Here is a 24992-nt window from a genome sequence, read left to right on the forward strand (position 1 = left end):
CGTGTACAGCAAGGTTACATTGGGGCATCACGCTGAAGAACCCTTCTACTTAATAAAGGTTCAACATCTAGTATTTCATTCACCTTTTTTTGGTTTTTTTTTCTTTTTTTTTTTTGTTCTCAGAGTTGATTTTGGACAGCAAGAAATAAAGTCAGACAAAGAGGGTGTTAAATTTATTTTGAATGGAATGCAATGACACCGATTTTTCCAAGCGAGGTGTGTGAAAGCTTTTAACCTTGAGTTGCCAGCAGTAGATAAAACATCACTCAGAGTCGCTATTCCCAACCCGTATGTTACACCTCACCTTCTCCCCCGTGCAGAACATTACTCCTCCTGAACGGAGCAGTATCCGCTTACAGGCAGCGCTGCTCCACGGGTTAAAAAAAAAGAAAAGTTTGCCTCTCCCTTCAAAAAAAGCCATTTTGTTCAGCCAGATGTTCTACAAAATGGCACGGCCGCTGTGCTTGAGGGGGGCCGGGCCTCCCACCCCGGCGGGGCTCGGCGGGGCGGTGGCGGCCCCCGCCCGGCCCCCGGCGGCGCCGAGGCCAATGGGCGCTGGGGCGGCGGCGGCCGCCTCCTCCCGCCCAGCCCGCGCTATATAGCGCCCGGCAGCGGCGCCGAGCCGTCCGTCGGGCTGTCCGTGCCGTGCCGAGCTGTGCCGAGCCCAGCCGTGCCAGGATGCCAGGCCGCACCGTGTGGCGGCTGGCGCTGCTCGCCCTCTGCCTGGGCGCCGCGGCGGCGACGGGGGGACAGCGCCGCGGGGCCGGCGGCAAGAGCCGGCGGCAGGCGCAGACCCAAACCACCTCGCTGCCGCAGAACACCGCCGCGCAGGGAAAGCGTGAGTACCGCCCGCGGGCACGGCAGGGGCAGGGCACGGCGCGGGGATTGGCACGGTGGCCCCGGGGCGCTTTGTCTGACCTCGGGCTCGCCCCTCGGCTCGGCGGAGCCGCACACGTGTGCGCCCCGCGCCCCTTCCCTCCCGGCTGCCGCCCTCGGTAACGCCGAACTTTGCTTTCTCTTCCCCCTGTGCGTCCCCGTTCCTCGTCCTCTCCCCCCAGAGACCTGCTATGACAATGGACGGTACTATCAGATAAACCAGCAGTGGGAGCGCACTTACCTGGGGAACACTCTGGTCTGTACCTGCTACGGTGGGAGCCGAGGGTTCAACTGCGAGAGCAAGCCCGAACGTAAGTTTGGTGTTCCCTTTTGTCTGCGCCGAGACCCCAGCGCGGCTTTTGGTGCCGAGTAAGCCAAGCCTTGTACGAGTTAGGGCTGGCAGCCCAGGCTTTCCGCTGAAGTTTGGTACTTAGGGTCAGTAATGGGATCTACACTCAATTACACTGAAGATCTGGCTTGGGATTTTAAGAAATGCTTTTCATTAGCGATGGGCCTGCCACCAGAACCCTGAGCCAAACATCGCTCATCTCTCTGGAGGATTGGATCTAAACATTAATTTTGGAGCCAACCTCTTCTTTATAATGAACTGAACTGACTCCTGGACTCGCACGGGGAAGTTCAAATCTGGAGTCACTTTGCAGCTCTGGCTCTGCTCTGTTTGATTGCTTCACCCCAACTTTTCATAGCTGCGCAGTGTCGTCAGCTTGTTTAAAAATATTTCAACTTACAACTTTCCACAGCCTCCCGGCCGTGCTGTGAGCTTTCTATAATTGAGTGTAAAATGAGATTGTTTAGTCTGTGCAGAAAAAGTTTAGGGAATAGTAAGAAGTTTAAATGCAAAGCCTGCTGGAGCATGCGTCTCTCCAGGATTTGGTGTAGTTCAGTTTATCAGATGCAATCTATCTGTATTTACTGGGCTGAAGCCACTGGTTTGCCATAATTTCTTTATGTTGCTCTGGAGATAGAAGAGATGAAAAGCTGGTTCCTGGCTGATAGTGTTCATGTAAGACAGATGTGAGCATCTCGGCCATCTGTTCTACATGGTTTGTGTGCTGCCTGCCTCACGACTGGAGTATTTTAAGGAGTACTCAGTCCTCTTACTCCATAAAAGAGGGTTCAATCTACTTTTCCTTCCCCTGCAGAGATTCCCAAGTTTTACAGTTTTGAAGTCCAGTAGGAAGTTTTCCTTATGACACAATGAACTTTATCTGCCCAGAAGTGCAGAAAGTTGTTCTGCTTCACATCTTGAGTCTGGTGGCAGCACTGATGTTCTGTAATCACTCACCTGTGCATCAGTGTGAGCAATGCACAAGTAGTGAACTTTGCTGTTGACTTTGGTGGGACTGCTGCAGAATTTGGGATTAATCTACAGTTTTTGCTAAGTCAGAGTGAGGAGGATTAGCATGACAAAGCACACAGTTTCCAGGGGTTGTTTGCTCCCTCCTGTCTTCTCTCCTGTTGGCTTCGAACAGCTGGGATTGATGCTTTCAGGCATGCCTGCCATGTGAATCTTTTGGTTCCCTGAGGGAGGGAAAAAAAGGTTATTGAGGTTGTTGAGCATCATGGGGGCCTTGAGGGGCCAAATTTCACCCAACTTCCTATCTGCTATTTCATCCCATGAGGGAAGAAGAGACTGATAGGCATTTTTCCCCAGGATAAGAGGAGTATCTGTGTGAGGGGACAAGGAATGTGTTTCTGTTGACTGTGCATGTTACTGGTGTGGTTGCATGAAGCTGATTATTTTATTTTTTTCTCCCTCATAGCTGAAGAGACCTGCTTTGACAAATACACTGGATCCACCTACCGGGTTGGGGAGACCTATGAGCGCCCCAAGGACTCCATGATCTGGGACTGTACTTGCATTGGAGCTGGACGTGGGAGAATCAGCTGCACCATTGCCAGTATGTAACTAAGAGCCTCTTCCTAGAGCTATTGTTCCTTAGAGTCATATTTTCCAGAGCAATTTACACACTATTCCCAGTGCCTGTTAGCTACAGTTGCATTGGGGTTTAATCCAAAGCCCACTAAAGCTTTAAAATTAAAAGTCCTTGTCCCATTTACATTTGCACAACCAAACTCCTCTTTTATTTAAGAGATCAAGTGCTATGTCCTATGAGAAAGCATAGGTCAAAAATTACTGTTAGTGTCCAGCCATATAGTCTAGTAACTTATGTACAAGAGTGTGTTACTTCTTCACAGGTGCAAGTATAAAAGTAGTTTTTTGACTGGAGAAAAAGTCTGCTCTGCAGCTGATGGGTCAAAACAACACAGTCAGCATTAATGGGACTAGTCAGAATAAATGATAATAAATGAATGTCACCGGATAACCAGTCCTTCGTCCTCCAAAAATGTCATTGACCATTGGTCTCTAAGGGAACTGGGATTTGATATCCAGACAGCAGCTTAACATGTTTCTCTAACTCCTTTTTCACTAGCCTGACCTATACTTTCCTCTTGCTCTTCCCTCTTTTCCCTTCGTCCTTTCTCCCCAGCTCCTGTTTCACGTCTCTGTCTGGAAATCCTTTCCTTATTGAGTCACTGAATTGTTCACAATTTCCCCTCAGTTCATAATTGGACTTTCTGTGAGCCCAGAGGAAGATTGCTGTGTGTCAGGATTTTTAGACTGAGATTTCAAAGTCTCTGAGGTACCTTTTGAGAAGAGTCTTGCTGTTAAAAGTGTCCAGTTTCTTGTTTAAGACACACATGCAGACTTTAGTAGTGTTGCCACAGAGGACTCGGAAACCAGCCATCATTGTAGCATGGGAAAAAAAAATGCATTAAATCTAACAAGTGAAGCTGGAGCCCTTCTGAATTTAATGGCACTTTATTGGGCAGGGATGATAAGTGTTGTAAGAAAAGAGTCAGTAAGGAAATTGCGAGTGTAAGAGCAGCCTTGTTTCCTCATCATCAGCCTGGTTTAGAGCTCACTGGAGAGTTTCACTGACTGCAACTGGCTTTGAATCAATCTTCAGAGTGCTGAGATACCCTGCTTTCGCAAATGAGCCCACAAAACATTTTACTGGCTCTTAATAAATGATGGGATGTGGCTGTTTTTTTCTTTTTTTTTTTTTCTTTTTTGTCTCGGATTCTTCCAAAGAAACAAACCCTGTGTTTGCAAACTGCCCTGCACCCTGCTGCCCTCCCTCAGCCTGGGCTGCCTCAGAGCTGTGGGGCACTGAGGGGCGGGAATCTGACTTCCCAGGGCAGGCTTTCCAAACCTCAAAAAAGGTCTGATTTCTTACTGGACTGTCACAAAAGAGGTTTGATTTCCCACTGGGCTGTCACACCAAGCACTACATGCTGTCCTGGCCACCATGTCCCTCATGAATGGCTACAGAGAAGCCCAAGTGGTGCTGCCTCAAACAAGATGGAGGCAAACCCTCTCTCGCCAGCCCTCAGCCTGAGGGCAGGATCTGAGGGAGAAACAGGGCCTCATCACTCCCTGGCATTTCCTTTTCACCAGCCAGGCTTTGGCTGGGATTTGGAACATGAAGTTAGCTGAGGGGAGAGGACAGGGCTTGGGAAGTGCAGAAAGCAGTGGGCTCCCACAGAAAATGGTGGGAAATGTTGAGCGCCATTTTGCAGGCTGATGTCCCCCCTCATTCTCCTCAATGTCCCTCCTCCTCCTTGCTGCCCCTTACCCCAGCTGACCCCCTTTGCCCCTGGCCAGATGGCCCTTACCTTGTCACCACCATGCTGTCCCTGGTGTGTCCCTCACCTCGGCTCCCCTGTGTGCTGCCACAGATCGCTGCCATGAGGGCGGCCAGTCCTACAAGATCGGCGATACATGGCGCCGGCCCCACGAGACGGGCGGCTACATGCTGGAGTGTGTGTGCCTGGGCAACGGCAAGGGCGAGTGGACCTGCAAACCTGTGGGTGAGTGGCTGCTCCTTCCTTCTCCCTCAGGGTGTGTGGGTCCTCCCTGTGTGGGAATGCCCTGGGCGGGCTCTGATCTGCTTTCCCCTCACAGCCGAGCGATGCTACGACAACACGGCCGGGACATCCTATGTGGTGGGAGAGACCTGGGAGAAGCCCTACCAGGGCTGGATGATGGTGGACTGCACCTGCCTCGGTGAGGGCAGCGGCCGCATCACCTGCACCTCCAGAAGTAAGTGCCAGCCTCCACTTATTTTGGCTTACTTCTTTTTCTTTTTTTACTTATTTTTCATCCCGCATGGGCAAGGAAAGCTATTCCTTTGTGTGCCCTCTGTAAGTAACAGTAGTTTGAGAGGGACAGGCATCCCCTGAGGAATGACGGGAAGCAGATGAGGGGAGAGAGGCCTGTGGTGGTGCCCCGGTCACCATTTGCAGTCTGGGAACACTCCCCAGAGCTGGTCATTGGTGCTGGGACAAGGGTGCCTGGATTATTTGGGGATTTAATCTCATGGAGAGAGAAAGGTGTAAGGGATGTGTATGTCAGCTGAGCCACAGCCAGGCATCTCCCAGGAAATCAGGGAAATGGCTTGGCCCACAAAATGGCAGAGCGTTTAGCCCAGGATGTCCATTTCTGTGCTTTTGAGGAGCCTTCTGAGGGACAATCAAGTGGTTTTTAAGTTAAATACCCTTTCCAACAGGATCTGCAAGATTAAAATATTTTCTTACTTCTTTCTCTCTTACTGTTTAATTTGTGTTAGGGTTTGTTTTGCCTGCTCTATCATCTCATCTTTCACTTTTCCCACCCCATTTCCCACTCCGGCAGCACAGGTGATTTTTTTTTTTAAAAGTTTTTGCATCATTGAGGGAGATTACCGTAAATACTCCATTTTATTTGTATTTGCAGAGCAAACAGGACTTTTAAAACCCAAAATCTTGCTTGTTTATTGACCTTCTGTTCCAGTCCTGTTAGCCCTACCGCAGACCTTACTTCTGTCTCGGGTTTATACCAGTTGCCTCAAGAAAATTTAACTTTGTACCTTACACCTTGGTTATGCAAGGTTTGAGAAACTCTTCTGTAGCTTTTCAGTTGCCTCATATTCAGTTGCCTTGGGGCACACAAATAATGGATTTTTGCTGATATAAACAGCAGAGCTCAGAGATGATATAAGCAGCAGTAAAGAATAAGACATTAAGGAGGGTTGAGATGAAAATGGAAGATCTGGAGAGGCTTGGTCAAGAAGTGAGCTATAAAAATCAACCCAGCCTTGACAGTATTAAGTCTGTTAAAGACATGTGGGGAAAAATCATTAGCTGTCAAATGGGAATGAATAAAACAGGATGTGTTGTTTGTGAATTTTGGAAGAGTTATTACTACTAATAAAATGCATTTGGCAGTAGCTTTCTTTCCATCACTCAGGTCTGTGCTGTTGTATCATGGGGAAAATTGCAGTATAAGGAGCTGTTCATTTTTCATTTTGTTTTCCAATTACATTTGAATAGAGAAATTCGAATTTATGTCTATAAAATGATACCTCTAGCCCACAAAATGACATTACTCTTCAAGTGTGTGCTGCTGTTATATGTCTTTTATGGCCAGCATTTTCCAGAATCACAGCCGGTTGCTTCCGCGACATTTCAGCTTTTTGTTGAGAAGTGTGTCCATTAGACACATTTTTTTCACATTTGCAAAATTGCATGATGAATACCTCACCAATTTACCATACTTCTGGCAAATGCCCAATTCCTGGTCATTCTAGCAGTGTGAATCAGTAACATGTTTTCTACATTCACATTCTGTCCCATGTGCTCTCTCAGTGGCAATCTGGCTTAATGCATCTGTCCTTCCACAGTTCTTCATAAATCCATGTTCATTGATCCATGATTATATTTGAGCCACTGTATCAAGTTTCCCTTGAATAAGAAGGTAAAATGTTGTAATGGAAGAAGAACTAGTTAATCCATGTGGATCTGGCATCCAGACAAAAGTAGTTTGTTGTGCTGTCCTTTGAACCCATTTGCTCAATTCATCGGGGGCTGTGGGTTATTAAAGAGATTTAGAAAGTCTGGTACTCCTGGTATTACTTGAGCAGCTTGTATTAGCTCGTCTGCAGCTTCATGCAGGCTTCTTTTGAAAGAAATGGGGTTTTACATGATGCCCTCAAACAGGTTTTAGTCCCTTCCAGATGAGAGAGAACCCTGAACTTGAAATGTCCCCTGTGTATGAAATGACCAAGCTGCAAAGACTCTTGTTTTTTTTTTCTTAAAAGACAAAAAAGGGTCGTTAAAACAAGTTTAGCTTTAAAGGTGTGTGCTGGACAGAATGGGTTAGAATGGCTTTAAAAAGTAGCTCATTTTGACAATGGCTGCCAAGTGAAAGCACAGCTCTGGAAGTGAATGGAAATCTTGCAGGATTTTGGGATGCTCTCAGCCTGTGCAGTTTAGTGCATGTAGGAATTGCAAAAGTGGGCTCTAGAGAATGAGGTGTGCCTCTAATTCAGGGTTTAAAGGATGAGCTTGGTAGAGTTGGTAGTGGAGTGCTGGAAGCTGCCCAGTGCAGGCCCAGCTGAGAACCCTGTTCCTCACACAGATCGCTGCAATGACCACGACACCAAGACTTCCTACAGGATTGGAGACACCTGGAGCAAGAAGGACAACCGTGGCAACTTGCTGCAGTGTGTCTGCACTGGGAATGGCAGGGGAGAGTGGAAGTGTGAGAGGCACACAGCCCTGCACACCACCAGCACTGGTAAGTGGCACATCACATCATGGAACAAGAGCAATGGCATGTTTTGACATGTCAGAGCTTGGAGTTGAGTTGTTCCATCCTAATTCAAGTTTTTTGGAGTCTTGTGTGGGAAGGATCAGCAGCAAAGAGGGTCAGAGTTCAGAAGATGCTCCTTGTTTGTGCATGTGGAGATCAGATTAATTGGTACCTTGTTTCCATGCACAAACGGGGCTGGCACATGCAGGTGGGATTGCCTGCACAACCACAGGGCAGTAAATCACATCCAGGGCCCTGCATCCACAGGAACTATCTTTGTCTTGGGAGCATGGCACTCCAAGTTAATGTTTGAACTTTATGTATTCCCCTCAGGGTAACTTTCTTGAAATGTCCTTTATTTAAACCCCACTGAGACCATCTGGTTTCTTTGACATGATAAATACACCTACTAATGGCTGAGCTTTAAAAACCCAGAAATGTCAAGGAATGTATACAATGCTGTTTAGTATCTGTACATGAGATAGCTTGTAATTTTGGTATGAAATATTGCCTAGTTTACGTGTAGCATATTTTTTCTGCCCAAGGTTTACATCTTCAGCTCCTAAATTCTTTTTCTTGTCATTTTAAGGATCTAGGTTTTTTATCAGTGAGTGCAGTGTAGAACTTCTGTTTTCCTGCAGTGCCTGCACTAAATTTTTCTTGGTAAATGACCTTTAACTGTTTGGTACCAGCAGGTTAACTTAAAACTTAGAAGGTCTAAATTTCAAAATGAGTAACACTTCAAGGATGCCAGTATTTTCAAGGGTTTCCATTATTACTTCCCTGTTTCAGCAGAGCTGAATTTGTGGAGGTTCCTGTGGGAATCATTAGCAAAAATTCATATGATCTAGACAACAACAAGCCTCTTTGTCTCTCAGTTTTATTCCAAATGGTAATGTGCTAAAAACTTCGATTCAAAACTTAAAAATTGCTAAGTAAAAGAATAATTTTGAATTTTTCATTGAGAAACAAGAAGAATAAATTTAAAATGTAATCTTTTTTGCTTTAGCTCCCTACTCCCTTGGTAATTTTTATTCTCTTGTCACTGATCTTGATTTTTCTGTTCTACATTTCCTTCAACTAATTTATTTTTCCCCCAAAAAATTGTTTTCTTAACAATTGTATGAAAAAGATTTTCTAAACTGTATGAAATGCTTTCTAAAGCCACTCTACAGGGTTGGCAGCCAGAGGCTGTCATTAGCAGAGAGGGGGAGTCGTTCTTCTAATTTCAAAATTTGCAAAGTGGAATAATTAAGCCGCGTCTCGGGAAGCTTAAGAGCGTCGTGCCTTCCGTCTGCTGGAGTGCCCGAGGTTTTATTATCTCAGCACTTAATGGCAGCCTTCTGTTGCTGAGCTTTGAGTGCCACATGTCCCTCCTGTGCCACGTTTTGCTGCAGGCTCTGGCTCCCCCAGCATCACCAACGTGCAGACGGCGCTGTACCAGCCCCAGCCGCAGCAGCCGCAGCCCCAGCCCTACGGGCAGTGCATCACCGACAACGGCGTCGTCTACTCCGTGGGCATGCAGTGGCTCAAGACACAGGGCAGCCAGCAGATGCTGTGCACCTGCCTGGGCAACGGAGTCAGCTGCCAGGAGATAGGTATGAGCTGCTCTGAGGTCTCTGGGACTGTCCTGTGGCTTAATTTCCAAGTAGAACCCTTCGTGTGCATGTCAGAAGTATCCTCTCAAGAAAACATACTGGAGAAAAGTGCAAGAGGAAAGAAATGGTTTGGTTATTTGAAGCCTTGTTGTTTAGGGCAGGGATGTTTCCCAGTGAGGTGTATATAACCTTCTGAGGGGGAAACAGAGCCCTTGGGGAGCAGCACCCTTTGTGTGTGTGTGTGTCAGAAATGTCCTCTCAAGAAAACATACTGGAGAAAGGTGCAAGAGGGAAAGAGATGTTTTGGTTATTTGAAGCCTTGTTGTTTAGGGCAGGAATGTTTCCCAGTGAGCTGTGTATAACCTGCTGAGGGGAAACAGAGCCCTTGGGGAGCAGCACCCTTTGTGTGCATGTCAGAAATGTCCTCTGAAGAGGACGTACTGGAGAAAGGTGCAAGGTGGGGACTAAATGTTTTGGTTATTTGAAGCCTTGTTGTTTAGGGCAGGAATGTTTCCCAGTGAGCTATTTATAACTCGGTGAGGGGAAACAGCACCCTTGGGGAGCAGCATTAATAACTTCATTCAAATGGAGCTGCAATAATATATGTTTGGAAAAGAATGTGGAGGAATGCCACAGCTATGGAGCTGTCTCTTGGTGTGTATTGGCTCGGCTCCTTGGCAGTCAGTGTGGGTTCCCAGCAGCCAGCAACTTGGCCTGGAGGGAGTGTTGCTGTTTTAGAGCCCTGAAATTTGTGAATTGCTTTAAACTGCAGTCTAATGCTGTGATTGTCTTTCTGAAGCCGTGACCCAAACGTATGGTGGCAATTCTGACGGGGAGCCCTGTGTGCTGCCTTTCACCTATGATGGAAGGACCTTCTATTCCTGCACCACCGAGGGCCGCACGGACGGGCACTTCTGGTGCAGCACCACTTCCAACTTCGAGCAGGACAGGAGATACTCCTTCTGTACTGAGCAGAATGGTGAGCTCCAATCACAGGGCCTGCACATGCACATGACCCTGGTGGAGGGATGGAGGAGGGAGCAGGGGACTCAGGAACAGGCTGCCTGACCAATTCCAGCTGTCTGGAAGGACTCAAGGCTGTCAATGGAGGGCTGCCTGGTGACAGAGCACTTGTATGCTCTTGGTGTTTTGGGAGGGTGCTACAGAAGTACCCTTGAGTGTGATGGTGTTCACAGGGGTCTGAGGATGAGGGAAGAGATGAGGATCTGACTCAATGTTTCAGAAGGCTTGATTTATTATTTTATGATATATATTATATTAAAACTATTCTAAAATAATAGAAGAAAGGATTTAATCAGAAGGCTAGCTAAGAATAGCAAAAGAAAGAATGATCACAAAGGCTTGTGGCTTGGACAAAGAGTCTGAGCCAACTGACTGTGATTGGCCATTAATTAGAAACAACCACATGAGACCAATCACAGGTGCACCTGTTGCATTCCACAGCAGCAGATAACCATTGGTTACATTTTGTTCCTGAGGCTTCTCAGGAGAAAAAATCCTAAGGAAAGGATTTTTCATAAAAAGATGTCTATGACACTTGAGTCCTGTTTTCTGAGCTGACTTTAGAATAGGAGTACCTGGTCATGGTGGAGCTTTGGCCCAAGGGATGCTTATCTTTGGCTTTGCTTGGGTGAATTGCTTCAAGCAATGCCCATATTAGGCTGCAAAGAGGAGGATGCCCATGGAGTACAGTTTGTGCAGTCCTGTCACTCCCTCCATCCTGGCTGTCTAGCCAGGCTGCCATATATAGCAGTGCTCTTCATGTGATTTGTGGTCTCTGATCAAGAGCTGGGGCATGACTAAAGCAGCAGCATTGCCTCTTGTCTGGGGATGGCGAGTATTCACAGCACAGATCTGTCTACCTGTGTGGTTGCACTTCTGGAGTGCCTATCAGACATCCATGGAGCAGTGTCCAGGCAGCTTCTTGAGACCTTGGAATGAATATTTCATGTTCCCACATGAAAATACTGCTGCTTACACTGCATAGACACTGTCTTTAAAATTCTCTTCTACTTTGGTTGTTTTTCCCTGATAAAAGTCAAGCCTTTTTCTGCAGCACTTATAATACTTCATTAAAAAAAAAAAACACCCAAAAAAACCATCCAAACATTGTCCCTGTCCATGTTCATGTTTTAGAGAGGCTTCTTGTGATACACTGTGGAAAAGAGAAATGTGATATAGAAAAATCTCAGTAAATGTCTTGTTCTCCAATGTTTGTAAAGCAGAGTTGCTCAAGAGGTGATTAGTTCAGGTAGATTACAGCCCTCTTTCCACTGCTGCTTGCAAAACATGAGGCTTCCAGCCTGCAGAGAGGTTTTGGCTTGTCCTGTTGTACATAACTGAGCTGTAACTCTTTCCTGAGGGTGAAGGCTTCCCTTAGAGCTGAGGGGCACCACTGGGAAATGGCTTCAGAGATAATACAGGTGTACTGAGAGCTGTGAGTTTATTTCATTCCCTAGGCCTTGGGAGAAGGCATCTGCAAAGCTACTTCCCAAGCACAGTAAGCTTTGGTTTTCCCTGTTTCCTGGGAATTCCCATGGCTGTCTCTGCAGCTCATTCCAGAGCAAAGCTTGAACTGAACTGACCTTGTGCAAAGCTTATGTTTCCACATCTGAATTAATCAAAGCCAAGAAAAGAGGCCTGTGGATTACATACAGGGCACACATGGGAAAAAGTAGTGCTAGTGCTTTGTTTTCCAAGCTCTTCCATGCATGCTGTGAGAGAGTGCAGGCTGAATTTGCATCTGTTCCCTTCATTTTTTGTGCAGTTTTGGTCCAGACGCGAGGTGGCAATTCCAATGGTGCTCTGTGCCACTTCCCCTTCCTGTACAACAACCGCAACTACACCGACTGCACCTCGGAGGGACGCAGGGACAACATGAAGTGGTGCGGAACCACGGAGAACTACGATGCTGACCAGAAGTTTGGCTTCTGCCCCATGGCTGGTAAGGCTGAGAGCCATAAAGGGCTTGTGGAGCACGTGGTTCTTTGAGCTGGAAAGTGAAGATCTCTGTTGCTCAGATATTGATGACTTCTGATGAGCTGAGTCTCAGCCCAAAGCCCTTTAAGGCATTTCTGAAGTTTTCTTTTGTCCTTTTTTCCCCATTGACCACCTCTAGCAGATTTAGCAGTCAATTTTCCCCATTGACCACCATTTTTCCCCACTGACCACCTCTAGCAGGAGAAGTCAATTTTCATTACTTTGCTACAAGCCAGTGGTAGGCATGCTCCTCAGCTGGTGTGAGTCCCTGATACTCCATGATACTAGTTTATTTTTCTTTTTTTAAATTAAACTATTTCTTTACTCCTCCCTACTCTGTCACAAGTAATAGTTGTCAGTAGAGGTTATTTTTGTCAAATCTTTTGGTGAATTTAACTTTTTTGTTGTGAGACTTGCTGGAATTTACTGTTAATTTTTTTCTTGTCTTTCATCTACTTCTTCAGATAATGTTGGGTGCTTGGAGTTTTTCCTTTAAGTTTCTCTGATACTCCCTGCAATTCTGATTTTGAGTCCTTCTACAAAGTTAAGAATAGAATCAGTTCATAAACTAATTCTTAATTTTGCACAGGATTTTGCAACAGTAGGTACTTCTACAGCTGAAAACTTCAGAAGTTTATGTCATCAGATCTGCTGGTGTAGATCTGGAGAACCTAAATTTGAGTGTGTGCCTAAAATTTCCTTGTTAAGATGCAGAAACCACTACCTGGTATGAAGGGGCATTGCAAATGGTCTCAGTCCTCAAAATCTTGTAAATTGTGGCCTCATAAATATCCTGTTGCTTTCTTCTCACCCAGCCCATGAAGAAATCTGCACAACCAACGATGGTGTCATGTACCGCGTTGGGGACCAGTGGGATAAGCAGCATGACATGGGCCACATGATGAGATGTACTTGTGTAGGAAATGGCCGTGGAGAATGGACCTGCATTGCCTATTCACAGCTCAGAGGTACTGAATTTCATGTTCATATCACCGCTTCAGTCAAAGTAGGAGATAGGAGAAGTTGGTATCTTTTTCTATCATTGTGGGTTTGAGCCCACACTCAAGAACTGTTGTTTACTTTTTGGAGTAGTAAGGGGATTAGAGGAGCTGTGAAGTTCTTGTCTTGTTTATGTGCTGGGAAAGTATATTCGAGCCTTAACAGGCTCTGAAGCAGAAGCAAACCTTGATTGTCTTGATCATGGTATCCCTCCCTCCTTTTGTCTACATTTAGGAATTGGCAGCACTGTGATTTTACATGGAGCTCAGTATAGGCACCTCCCCACCTCAAGAACAGACAAAACTCCAGACTAGTCTGAAGTTTGAAAGCAGAGCTGTTGTGTTTTATTGTTCTGCAGTGAAATTTTCAATTCCTTTGTGCTGGATTAGTCTTTTGCTGGCTGATCTATATGAAAGGCTGGCAGGAAAATGTGGAGATTACTCTTATTTATTTACTCATTTGTGTGAGTGGTCCAAGTGGAGAAGTACTTAAGCAGTACCAAAAAAAGAAGACTTAAAAGCACAGACATTTGATCATCCTACAGCTAGCTCACAGCATTGGCTTCATGTCTGGAAAAGGCAGGGGGGTTGCTGTCAAGAGGCCAAGAAAGGACTCTTTTAACACTACTGCTGAAGTGGGATATAATTTATAGGGAAAGGCTCACTCAGGGGCTTTGGAAGGGGTTTTTTAAATGTGTTCCTTCAGCATGAAAAGGACTGCTCAAAGTTCTGGGCTGTGCAAGTCCTGTTTCCACTTACACAGCTCTGCAGTTCCTTTCTGGAGTTGAAGTGGTCTTTCTTGCCGAGGACAGGGTAGAGATACTTTGCTTTTTCAAAAGGCAAAGGTTACCTGAGTAGAGCTGTTTAAACACAGCAGCCAGACCTTGGCGCCTGCAGGAGGGTCTGAGCACTCCTTGGTTTATCCAGATGCTGTGCCCATGGTGTGGGAAAATATCATGGGGAATAAAATCATGGGAATCATGGACTCACTTCCCCAAGGACAGCTGGTCCAGGATTGACTCCAGACCTGAACTTGGGTCTCTTGGGTCCCACTTAACAAAACAACTTGCTTCTGGGCTTGTTTTCATGTTTGTTTTGTCTTTCTGCTCCTTGCTGTGATTAGACTGGCTTTAGGAATTCTGGGCCAGATCCCAGATGGACATTGAATCTAATAGAGTGATACCATTGTACTACAGCATGGAGTCTGGTTACTGTGTTATGAGGGAAGGGTAGGCACCAACAGCATCTTGTGTGTGTGGAAAAGATGAGCCTCTGCCTTCAGATTACTAAAGAGGGTAGCAGAGATACCTAGCAGAATAACATCATGAGGATGGCTGTACTTCCTCATTGTATCTTTATAAATTTGGAGGAGCCCTTTTCTCCTTGTGTAGTTGCAGTGGTTTGAGGCTGAGGAGTTTGAGCTGAGGTGTTCCTTAGAGGAGATGATCAGAGAGTCAGTGTGGTGGTTTCAAGTTTTGTTCACACATGGAATCTGTCTAAAGGAACAAAAAGGCGGTTCTGTAGCTGGATTGTGTCCTACAGACCTCTTTTCTGTAAGTGTTGCTTATTTGTACAGTGCTGATAGATGAATTGAGAGCTGGGCTGTGTGTGCAGCACTGTGAGGGTCACAGATTACAGAAAGGAGGGCTCCCTTCTGCCTTGGATGGAGCTGCTTACAATCAGTCTGTGTGCTGATCCAGCAAGGGAATGATGTTCCAGGCAGAAATGTTCTGTCTCAATGCTTCCACCCATTGCTGATGAGCTCTGCTCTCTCCCCCAGACCAGTGCATTGTGGATGGCATCACCTACGACGTGAACCAGACCTTCCACAAGCGCCATGACGAGGGGCACATGCTGAACTGCACCTGCTTTGGCCAGGGCCGGGGCAGGTGGAAGTGTGATCCTGTAGGTGAGTCACTGGCTGTCCCCCTTGGCAGACACACTTTGTGCCTCTGTACAAACTGGCTGTGGTATGGACAAACTGGTGTGGGAGTTTGGGCCCAGTCCACTTTCTGTCCTGAATTGTACAAAAGCAAAACTAGGAGCAACACTGCATTTGCTGGTAGGGTAAGTGAGAGGACATTTGTTAATTTAAGGACATATGCCTGGGTTATCACACCTGCCACAGAAGAACCACGACTGTGGCAAGCATATGGTGTAAAATAAGGTTATGGTAGCAGGGCAGTTAGCCTGTGGTCATTTGGCTGGATTCTGGTACCTCAGCTGTCAGCAGAGCTCTCAGCCTGAACACTGATAAAACATTCAGCTGGGCCCTGATGCTAGGATCAGTTTTCTTGCCTTTCTCTATCCTAAAATCTTTCAGAGTTTTCTCCCTGAACTGAGGAAGGAACACCAGCATATATTAACTTACCTTGGACTGAATTGATTTTTTGGCTGCCCTTTGCTCTAGCAAAGAGAGAGCTCAGGATGAGAACACGTGTTAATAGTGCTCTGGAGGTTAGCTAAAACCATCATGATTCTCTGCAGGAAGGAGATTTCATGTCTTCTTCCTCCCCCCCTTCCCTAGAAAACCTTGATTGGAAGATAAGACCTGACTGTTTGGTTTGCAGTTACTAAGTCCAAGAGAGCTTCAAACTATTGCCAAGAAAACCTATTAGAAATTGCTGGTTGTGAAGCTCTGCTTTATTAAGGGTAGTATCTCTATGTGTTTACTCAAGGAACACAGATTGTAAAGCTCCAGAGAATTACTAGTTTGAAGGAAGGGGTGGGGGCATGATTTCAGCTATCTGTAGAAGTGCAATTAAAGTTTTAATTTTGTTGGCTGTCTCTAAACAAAGCTTTTATTTATCCAAGCAAACACAATGCTGGTTCTCACTGAAGATTTCTGTGGAGCCAGGCACACATGCAGTTGTCAGGGCAGAAAGTGTGCTGAACTGTGCTGTATTTACATTAGCTCAGCTGATTTCAGGGTCTGATCTGTCCCCCTTTGGTTTATACCATGGTAAATCTGGAAAGATTCTGCTGAAAATAAAAACATTCTGGGGACTATTAAAACATAAATGAGTTCTGAAGGCAGGAGGGATTTCTGCCTTTGATCTCCTTGAGAGCAGCATGGTTTAGCTTTGGATGAGAGATGAACTCAGTTGACCAAGGGCAGGATTGACCTCCAGAGTGGATGACATCCTTTCTAGAAGGAACACCCCATGGAAATGCATCATAGCTGAATTAGCCCCCTAATATCCAACTTAATACATGCAGTGCTGTATTAAGAACCTTGATTTGAGACTCCAATTCTGTTGCCACTTTATTTTTATGTACCTCTATTTGCAAATAAACATCGGGGCTGCATTTCTTTGTGCAAAAAGGGGGGATTTTTTTTGCTTTTGGGACTTTTTTGTAGCTATTCCAGTGTGGTTTCAGTTACACTCAGTGTGAACTGTCCCTCTTGTGCCTCCAGACCAGTGCCAGGACTCAGAAACCCGGACCTTTTACCAGATTGGAGACTCCTGGGAGAAATACGTGCATGGCGTCAGGTACCAGTGCTACTGCTATGGTCGTGGCATTGGAGAGTGGCACTGCCAACCTCTGCAGACCTACCCAGGTAAGAAACCAACAGAAAATGAACTCACCTGCTGAGTGAGACCTGAGGAAAGCCAGCTTCCCACCCCTCACCTGTTCAAGTTTCTGTACCTAATGCATTTTGGGTTCCTTTTAAAACAGAACAGATTCTCCTGTCCCTTGGCAGACACAAGCAGTGGTGAGGGCTTGATAAAGAGGGGCTCAGGCTGTTTGCAGCTATTTCTGAGGCCAAGGTTAGTTCAGAGAATGACCCTCAGTGCACACAGCAGCTTGGGTTTACATTGCCTCTTGGTATTTAGTGGTATCACATGTGTAATCTTCAGTTTATATTTCCTGAAACTTACATGTGTGGTTCTTCCTTTTCCACTCATTACAGAAGCAAAATCCATCATGGAACGAAATGTTTTTCCTGATCAGTGCCCCAAAGACATTAAATATTTGAACTCTTGTTTGTCCAGGCAATTCCAGGAACTCTATAGGAATGGGCAATGCCTGTTTGTTGGTTGTTCAGGTTCAGTTCCCTGAACAGAACATGAGGGGAACTTCTCTACTTTCCTGTTCAAGGTTGCAACTGCCACTGTCTTAATCTGAATAAGATGAAGTATTAAGGCTTGCTGTGCTTCATTTACTGCTGTTGGACTGCTTAAACAAACATCTCCCTGAGCTATGTGAAATATGCATGCCTCCAGCCTGGAGACCAGGCTTGGGGCTGCTTTAGACACAAGAGTGACTGAAAATGTGTAAATAAACCATATCTAATATTTCTGAATGTAGGTTTGGGGTTAGGTGAGCTTTGAAATTTTCTGCCTGTGGGCACAAGTTTGTTTTCCTAGAAATCCTGTTAAATGGGGAACAGGTATATATGTTACATGGTTGTCCAAATAAATTATTATTAGAAATGTTGGGAATGGGGTGAGGGTGCAGCTATTTAATGGCTTAAACACTTTTCTGCAGATTCCAGGGATCTCTTTGCTGGGATTTTCTGAGAACTAACATGAGGACAGTGCTGCTGAGTGTTCAGTGACACCTCCCCAGTGAGCCCAGGTTCTCTGAAAAGAGAACCATAGCGTCATAAAACCTGTCCTTCTCTATTGGAGAGCTTGTTGGGGGAAATAGGCCTGAGCCTGACCTAGCTGAATGCAATCAATAGTGTGAAGCATTAGAGCGCTGCAGAACTTGTATTTTCATCAGTTCAAGGGTCTCTTTTGTCTCAGGACTTCCACCTACCCTTCTGGTGAGGTTTGTGTGCAGAAGAAAAGCCTCACTATCTTTGTGGAGTCCTCTACAGAGTCATGAAAATTCAGTGTTTCAAATGAACTGATGAAGAAATTTAGTAAGATGGTAGAAGATTACTGTCTATTTTCAGGTTGTATTCAGTGTCAGATCCGAAATTTTCCCTCACCATGCTGCATGATTAGACCTGGATTTGTCAGATGGGTTTTATCATCTTCCCTGCTCCATTTCAGAAGATATTAATGAAGAAAACAGTTATTTGCTGAGAAGTTCCCCCTGTTTCTTTGAACAGCAAGACTTTGTTTTGCAGACTTTTTCTGTACTAGACCTCTCCCATTTTCCATTTCATTGGCAGCTTACAGGAAATGGACCTAAAGGAGTGCACATTAACTTCCCCACAGAATTTATTCTTATTCACTGGTTTTCTAGGTAACAATGAAGGATAGAAGGGCAATAGAACTGATTTCCCATGTATAAACCATGTGAGCCATGTGGTTTTCTTGCTTTTTGATGATTCCACAACATCCCCAGCAGGTTAAAACAGCAACTCTTTTTTTTTTTTTTTTCAGGCTCAACAGGACCCGTTCAGGTGATCATCACAGAGAGCACCAATCAGCCAAACTCCCACCCCATCCAGTGGAATGCTCCTGAACGGTCTCACATCACCCAGTACATCCTGCGCTGGAGACCTGTGAGTGCCACATCTGCCATCGTTTGTTCCTCAAGAGTCCTTTATTTGGCTTTTCCTGGTGTCTGTAAGAAGTGGCTGGCACAACTTCTGCAAACTTGAGTTGCTTATTCAGTGTCTTTGGCCTCTTGAGGTCAACAGCTACTCTTGAGCATCAAGGGGAGAGCCAGTGCTGTATAAACACTTCATGTTTTCTTGCCCAAACTTCACTGGTTGCTGTGTTCATAAAATATTTTATTAAACAAAGCACTAGTACAGCAAGCAGGCAAGTTTATATCCTTAGGAATGTAAATCCTTGTGCAAGTTTCTTCATCCAAAGAAATGCTGCTTTAGTAACATGTGCATATGCAGAAACTACTGGGATCCATTTTTATTCTGTTAATGTGGAGGTAAAAATGACTAGGATATGAAGTCATAAACAGCTTGTGTAGGATTAAATAAACAGTCATGCCCATCTTCTCCAAAGTCTAAACCAAAACTGGTTAACCACAGCTTGTTGGCTGGCTCCTCTGTGAAGAATGATTTGGTTTAACCAGCACAGATGAGCTGAGTTCCAGCTCCCCTGAGTACAGCTTCACAAAAGACCACTTAATGATGAAGAGCATTAGTACCTCAATGCTGCCTGTTATTAAGAGAACAATAAAGGCCCTGATCCAAAGGCACTCAAGGCACTCAAGTCTTTTTACTGATTTCAGTATATCTTGGATGAAGGCCTGAATGAAATGGACTTTAAAGCACTGGAGTACAAACCTCAGAGGATGGAGCATTATTTTAAAGCTTCCCATAGAGTTCAAACTCAGGATAGAAGGGAAGAACCTCTCTGTATATTGTTTTCAGATGATGGCTTAGTGTGTTATTATGAACAGGCTTCAAAAGTATCTTTTCCAGCCAGTACTTCATCCTTACTGTGCTTTTGGTGAAGGAATGAGTTGAATTTATAACAAATAATGCTCCTTTTAAAGGGTAAAGTTCACAGCTAGGTTGTTTTTAGTTTAACCCTGTAAAACCTAATAACTCAATGCCATTGGTCCTGCTTCTTGGCATATTTTTCTCATCTCCTTTGACTTGCTTCTGTCTGTGCACTAAAGCTATTCAAGTCACACTTGTGTTTGAAGATTACAGGGAGCAGTGACCACATAGCAGGTTAGGTCACTAGATTGCCCTGCTTGCAGCCTAGGGAATCTCTCACTGTCTGAGTGTCTTTTTCCTTGCAGAAAAACTCAGGCAGGCAGTGGAAGGAAGCCACCATCCCTGGCCACAGGAACTCCTACACCATCTCAGGCCTGAAGCCTGGTGTGATTTATGAGGGGCAGCTCATCAGTGTGCAGCAGTACGGCCACAAGGAGGTCACCCGCTTTGATTTCACCACAACCAGCACCACAGCAGTGACAAGTGAGCTGAGCAGGGGGACATCCAGGGAAACCACATCCTTGCTTTGTGCATCCCACTCAACACAAAACTGTGGTGATGCTTAATGAAACCTCTCTCTCCTCTCTCTGATAGGCAACACTGTTTCAGGAGAGACAACTCTTCTTCCTCCCGTGGTTGCTACTTCAGAATCTGTCACTGAAATCACATCCAACAGCTTTGTTGTCTCCTGGGTTTCTGCCTCTGACACCGTTTCTGGATTCCGCGTTGAGTACGAGCTGAGCGAGGAGGGTGACGAGCCCCAGTACCTTGGTGAGACAGTGCTGTGTGTGCCAGGGCAAAGCAGGGTGATGAGCCCCAGTGCCTTGGTGAGACAGTGCTGTGTGTGCCAGGGCAGAGCAGGGTAATGAGCCCCAGTGCCTTGGTGAGACAGTGCTGGGTGTGCCAGGGCAGAGCAGGGTGATGAGCCCCAGTACCTTGGTGAGACAGTGCTGGGTGTGCCAGGGCAGAGCTCTGCTCACAGTCAGGGCATCACTGCTCTGTGGCACTCAGTAGAGCTGGTGTGAGCATCACAGTGAGCACTTCCCTGTCTTTCAGTAGGATTCAGTTAGGATGTGAGAGTGGCAGGAGCAGCTTGGATTAAAAGCTCAGTTCCTTGTCTTTTCTCCTGTAATAGCTGTAAGAGGGCAAGGCAAGTAAATAGCAATATCCCCTCAGAATACTGTCCCAGAATTCTGCAGAGGAAAACTGCCTGAGCCAGGAGTGGTGGATGGGTAATAACTCTGAGTAGATATAATTATTCTTTTCATCTCCATGAATCTTTGCTCCATTTTTTTTCTCAGTTTTTTTTTCTCCATTTTACAATCATGTAAAGTTACTGGCTTCCACAGCATCCTGAAATGAGCAGCAGTTCAGAGGAGAAGAGAACCAAATCTGTTTTTTTGAACCTGCCTCCTGGCTAATTTCCTTTGGCATACCTTTGTCCTTTCATCAGAATGGACAGACAGAACTCTTTCCCAAATGCCCTCTCTTGGCTGCTTGTTATCTCATGGATATCTCATCATATCTCAACTGCTCTGACAGTTGTTTTGTTTGGATCAGATCTTCCCTATCTTTGATAATATGGCAGTTTAGCTGAGCTGGGAAGCTGGTTTAAAGCACTGGACTCAGACACAGCAATTGAAACTGGTTTTCTAACATGTTCTGTAGAGCCCATGGCACCACTACATGTTATTTCATTTTAACTTCTTTTTCCTGTCTTAATAGTGGTAAAAACAATATCTCACCTCAAGCATTTGAAGTTATAATAGTTACTGGGACATGAGAGTGGTAGAACATGACAAAAAGAGCAGCAATCTCCTGACCTAATAATTCTCCCTAGACTGTTGCTCCCTTGACCTCACAGGCTTGGACACTGAGCAGTGGTGGCACTTGTGGGGACTGCCAGCACTGTCACCACCTTTCTTTCTGCCCAGACAGCTGAGCTGTGAAGCAGCTCCTGAGCTTGTCTGTTTACAGACAGGGGTTTACAGGCAGATTGAAAGGCAATTCCTAGTTTCCCCCAAGATGCATGGCTTCAGTCTGTTTAGCAAGGAGCTGCTTCTTGGGGAGTTTTCTACATCTGGCACGTAGGTGGACATCTGGGAGAAGGGAAAGAAGTTCACCAGCACTCATAATGTCATTCTTCTCACTCATGAGTCAATGTTTCCACATAACCTATTCATGTGAAAGTTTTTCCATATATTTCTGTACTGAAAGTTCAACAGTCAGGGTATGAAATGAGTGTTCAGCTGAGATGGCTACGGTGTGCAGGGGGCTACAGTGTGCAGGGGGCTGCTGCTCAAGGTGCCCTGCAATACCCCACATCAAGCCTTGCTGCCCTTGGTTGCTAGTCCCAACTCTCCACACAACTCTTCTGAAGTGAACCAAACAAAGTGCAGAGAAACTGTTGTTTTATTGCAGGAAGACTGTGCTTCAACCCAGATTAGAACAGGCTTCTCAATTATTTAATTTGGAGAGAAAGCAAGAAGGTGGAATTGCAAAACCAAATTTTTCTCTCCTACCTTCCTCAGATCTTCCAAGCACAGCCACTTCTGTCAACATCCCTGACTTGCTTCCTGGTCGCAAGTATATTGTTAATGTCTACCAGATCTCTGAGGAGGGAGAGCAGAATCTCATCCTGTCTACTTCACAGACTACAGGTATGTGTTGGTGGCTGTTGCTGCACTTTGAGAGCTGTTGTTACTGTTTGCTCAAGAATTTTTTGTTACCTCTTACCCTCACACTTGCTGTCCTCCTGTGTTTATTGTCTTAAACAGCTCCTGATGCACCACCTGAGCACACAGTGGAAAGTGTGGATGACACATCCATTGTCATCAGCTGGAGCAGACCACAGGCTCCAATCACAGGTTTGTCCTGTTGGAGTGCACTTATTCTGCATTATTGGTAGAACCTAAAATGTAGGTGAAAAGGAAAATATAACTCTGGGACAAAGGTATTGCAAAATTCTGCCTGGTCAGAGAGACCAGCTGGAAAGCACATGGGCAGTTCAGCATTTCCTTGGCTTCAGTGGCTGAACCAAGCAAGGCTGGATGTAAAACAATTCCTTCTGGATTTGTGTTAAATAAAAACAAGCCCTTATATTTGTATCTGTCATCCAGACCATCCCATAGTGAGCATGAGAACAGTGCAGGCCTAAATCCACATGTCAGACCTCAGATCCTAACCCAGGTCAGGCTGTGCTTTGGAAGGTGGTGTGGGTGTGTGGTCTGTAAGTGGGACGTGAGCACAGGCAGGCCACAGGTCCTGCTGCAGTTCAGGACTGTTTTTATCAAAGCTCAGGAGGGAGATCAGTTCAGCCCTCATTTCTAGCATTCTTTGTGCTTGCTGCTTGTGCTGAGGATTACATATATCTCTTGCTTCAGGCTACAGGATTGTCTACGTTCCCTCTGTGGAAGGCAGCAGCACAGAGCTCAACCTGCCCGACACTGCCACCTCTGTGACACTCAGTGACCTGATGCCAGGGGTTCAGTACAACATCAGCATCTATGCTGTGGAAGAAAACCAGGAGAGCACTCCTGTCTTCATCCAGCAGGAAACCACTGGGGTCCCACGCACAGGTAATGCTCATCTTCTGGGGTTCAGTCACTGAGGTTTCTGCTGCTAGCTAAGGGAGTGCTTAAATGAGCTCAGTGATGGTTTTGTGGCCTTGAATTTAAGTTTCACTGGTATTGAAGTTCTCTAGTAAAAATCATATTTATTGACACAGTCAAAACACCACTCTGCATGAAGAAGTTTTAATTTCTAGGGATTGGGCTGCAGGCAGGTCTTGCATTGTCTGCAGAAGAGAGATCAATTTCCCAAGTTACCTTAGGGGGATTCTGCTAAGAAATCCTCTGAAGTGTCTGGTGTATTATTTTGACCCAGCACTTGGCTCACAGATGTTCAGGGTTATGTATCAGACACCAGAAAACAATGTTCAAAAGTTCACCTGACTTTTCCCTCTCCTTTCCAGTCCTACCCATTATTTTCCTTTACAGTCAATGGGGATGGGAGATTGCTCAGCACTGACTGATGTGCCAAAACAACACCATAGGATCTAAACTTGAGGCACTCAGTATTTAAAAAACTTCTGGTTTCAGGGTTCTTTAAGTATCCAGTTGGACTGAATAACCAAACCAAAAGAAGGGATAGTGAAAGAATTGGGATTTGATGTGGTAAGCGGTGGAATTTCATGGTCCTGCAAGTTGCAAGCACGTGTTTGCAAATGGGAATTTACCAGGAATGAACTCAACTCAATGATTTTATGGTTTGGCTTCTTCATCTTCCAAAAATGTGCACTGGTTAACCTTAGGACAGTATCAGTCCTAGTCTCAAGAAACTTAATTTAAACACAGGAATTCAAGGGTGCAGTACTGTGGCCCAGCACTGAGGGAACTGCATTTTGCATTTGACTGCAGTAAGGCCAGATCAGCCCCTGTACTTGTTTAATTATAAAAGGTGGATTTCAAGTTAATCACAGACATTCAGGACATGCTGTGGGTTTTGAAAACCCTCTCTTTTAATTTTAGAAGGAGGTTACTGTTTCCAGCCCCTGGAGTACTTTTGTTTCCCCTCAGGCTTTGGTTCTGCATTACTTGAAGTTCTGTAGCATATCACATCTGGTCTTGCAGTTCTTTCTGTCACAGCAAGATACCTTCTGAAGACATAGTATACTTTAAAGTAGATAATGATGTTTAGAGTTGTAGTCTGCTTGAATATTGTCTCGGAATGTGTGTAGACATGTTTACAGTGAGGTTACCCTGACTTTTTAATTTGGTAAGTGGTCTTGGGCTAGCCATCGTTCAAGGAAAATTCACTTTTTTTTTCCTTCCATGGAAACCTCTAACTTCTCATCCTGCTAAGGACTGCCTCTGACAACTGTTGTACCCCTGTGCTTTCAGATGAAGTGCCTTCCCCCAGAGACCTGCAGTTTGTGGAGGTTTCTGACATCAAGATCACCATCATGTGGACCCCTCCCCAGAGCCAAGTGTCCGGCTACCGGGTGGAGGTGATCCCTGTCAACCGCCCCGGCCAGCACGGCCAGAGGCTGCCCGTCACCAGGAGCGCCTTTGCTGAAGTCATTGACCTGATCCCAGGAACAACCTACCTCTTCAAGATCTTTGCTGTAAACCAGGGCAGGGAGAGCAAACCTTTGACTGGAGAGCAAACCACCAGTAAGTGTCTTTGTCTTTCCTCTGTTCTTTTTGCTGCCTTTTGAAGCGTGGATTTTTCTGTCGCTTGGAGAAATGTATGAACAGAGCGCTTGAAGTGCAATAGTTCTAGCCCAGGAGGTATCCCATCAGTAGGATGACAGGGCTGGGAATTCATTCATTCTAACAATGATCTCTTCAGCAGATTTATCCTCCTCCAGGGCTTTCCAATGGGAGTTCAAGTCTCGTGGCACTTTAAAACAATTTCGTATGGCTGGAATTCAACTTTTTTATTACTGGCTGAGAATTGATGGACCCTGCAGTTCTTTTACAGCACAGATC

The 24992-nt window shown here is 45.5% G+C and overlaps 1 protein-coding gene across 1 annotated transcript in view; it reads left to right on the plus strand.

Moving 5' to 3' along the window:
• Positions 1–678: 678 nt before the first annotated feature.
• Positions 679–24992, plus strand: part of FN1 (fibronectin 1) — a 52326-nt gene continuing 28012 nt past the window's right edge. Inside the window, exons 1-19 of the mRNA XM_054277510.1 lie at positions 679–838; positions 1059–1187; positions 2661–2798; positions 4642–4773; positions 4868–5005; positions 7361–7519; positions 8932–9132; positions 9932–10111; positions 11921–12097; positions 12948–13100; positions 14911–15039; positions 16549–16692; positions 18473–18594; positions 19806–19983; positions 20095–20271; positions 22032–22160; positions 22278–22367; positions 22884–23078; positions 24402–24674. Coding sequence (XP_054133485.1) covers positions 679–838; positions 1059–1187; positions 2661–2798; positions 4642–4773; positions 4868–5005; positions 7361–7519; positions 8932–9132; positions 9932–10111; positions 11921–12097; positions 12948–13100; positions 14911–15039; positions 16549–16692; positions 18473–18594; positions 19806–19983; positions 20095–20271; positions 22032–22160; positions 22278–22367; positions 22884–23078; positions 24402–24674 — 3004 coding nt within the window. The remainder of the gene's footprint in view (positions 839–1058; positions 1188–2660; positions 2799–4641; positions 4774–4867; positions 5006–7360; positions 7520–8931; positions 9133–9931; positions 10112–11920; positions 12098–12947; positions 13101–14910; positions 15040–16548; positions 16693–18472; positions 18595–19805; positions 19984–20094; positions 20272–22031; positions 22161–22277; positions 22368–22883; positions 23079–24401; positions 24675–24992) is intronic.

The sequence above is a fragment of the Melozone crissalis genome, unplaced genomic scaffold, assembly GCF_028551555.1.
Source record: "Melozone crissalis strain CALT ecotype California unplaced genomic scaffold, PUWL_Pcris_2 ptg000023l_1, whole genome shotgun sequence".
Classification (NCBI taxonomy): domain Eukaryota; kingdom Metazoa; phylum Chordata; class Aves; order Passeriformes; family Passerellidae; genus Melozone; species Melozone crissalis.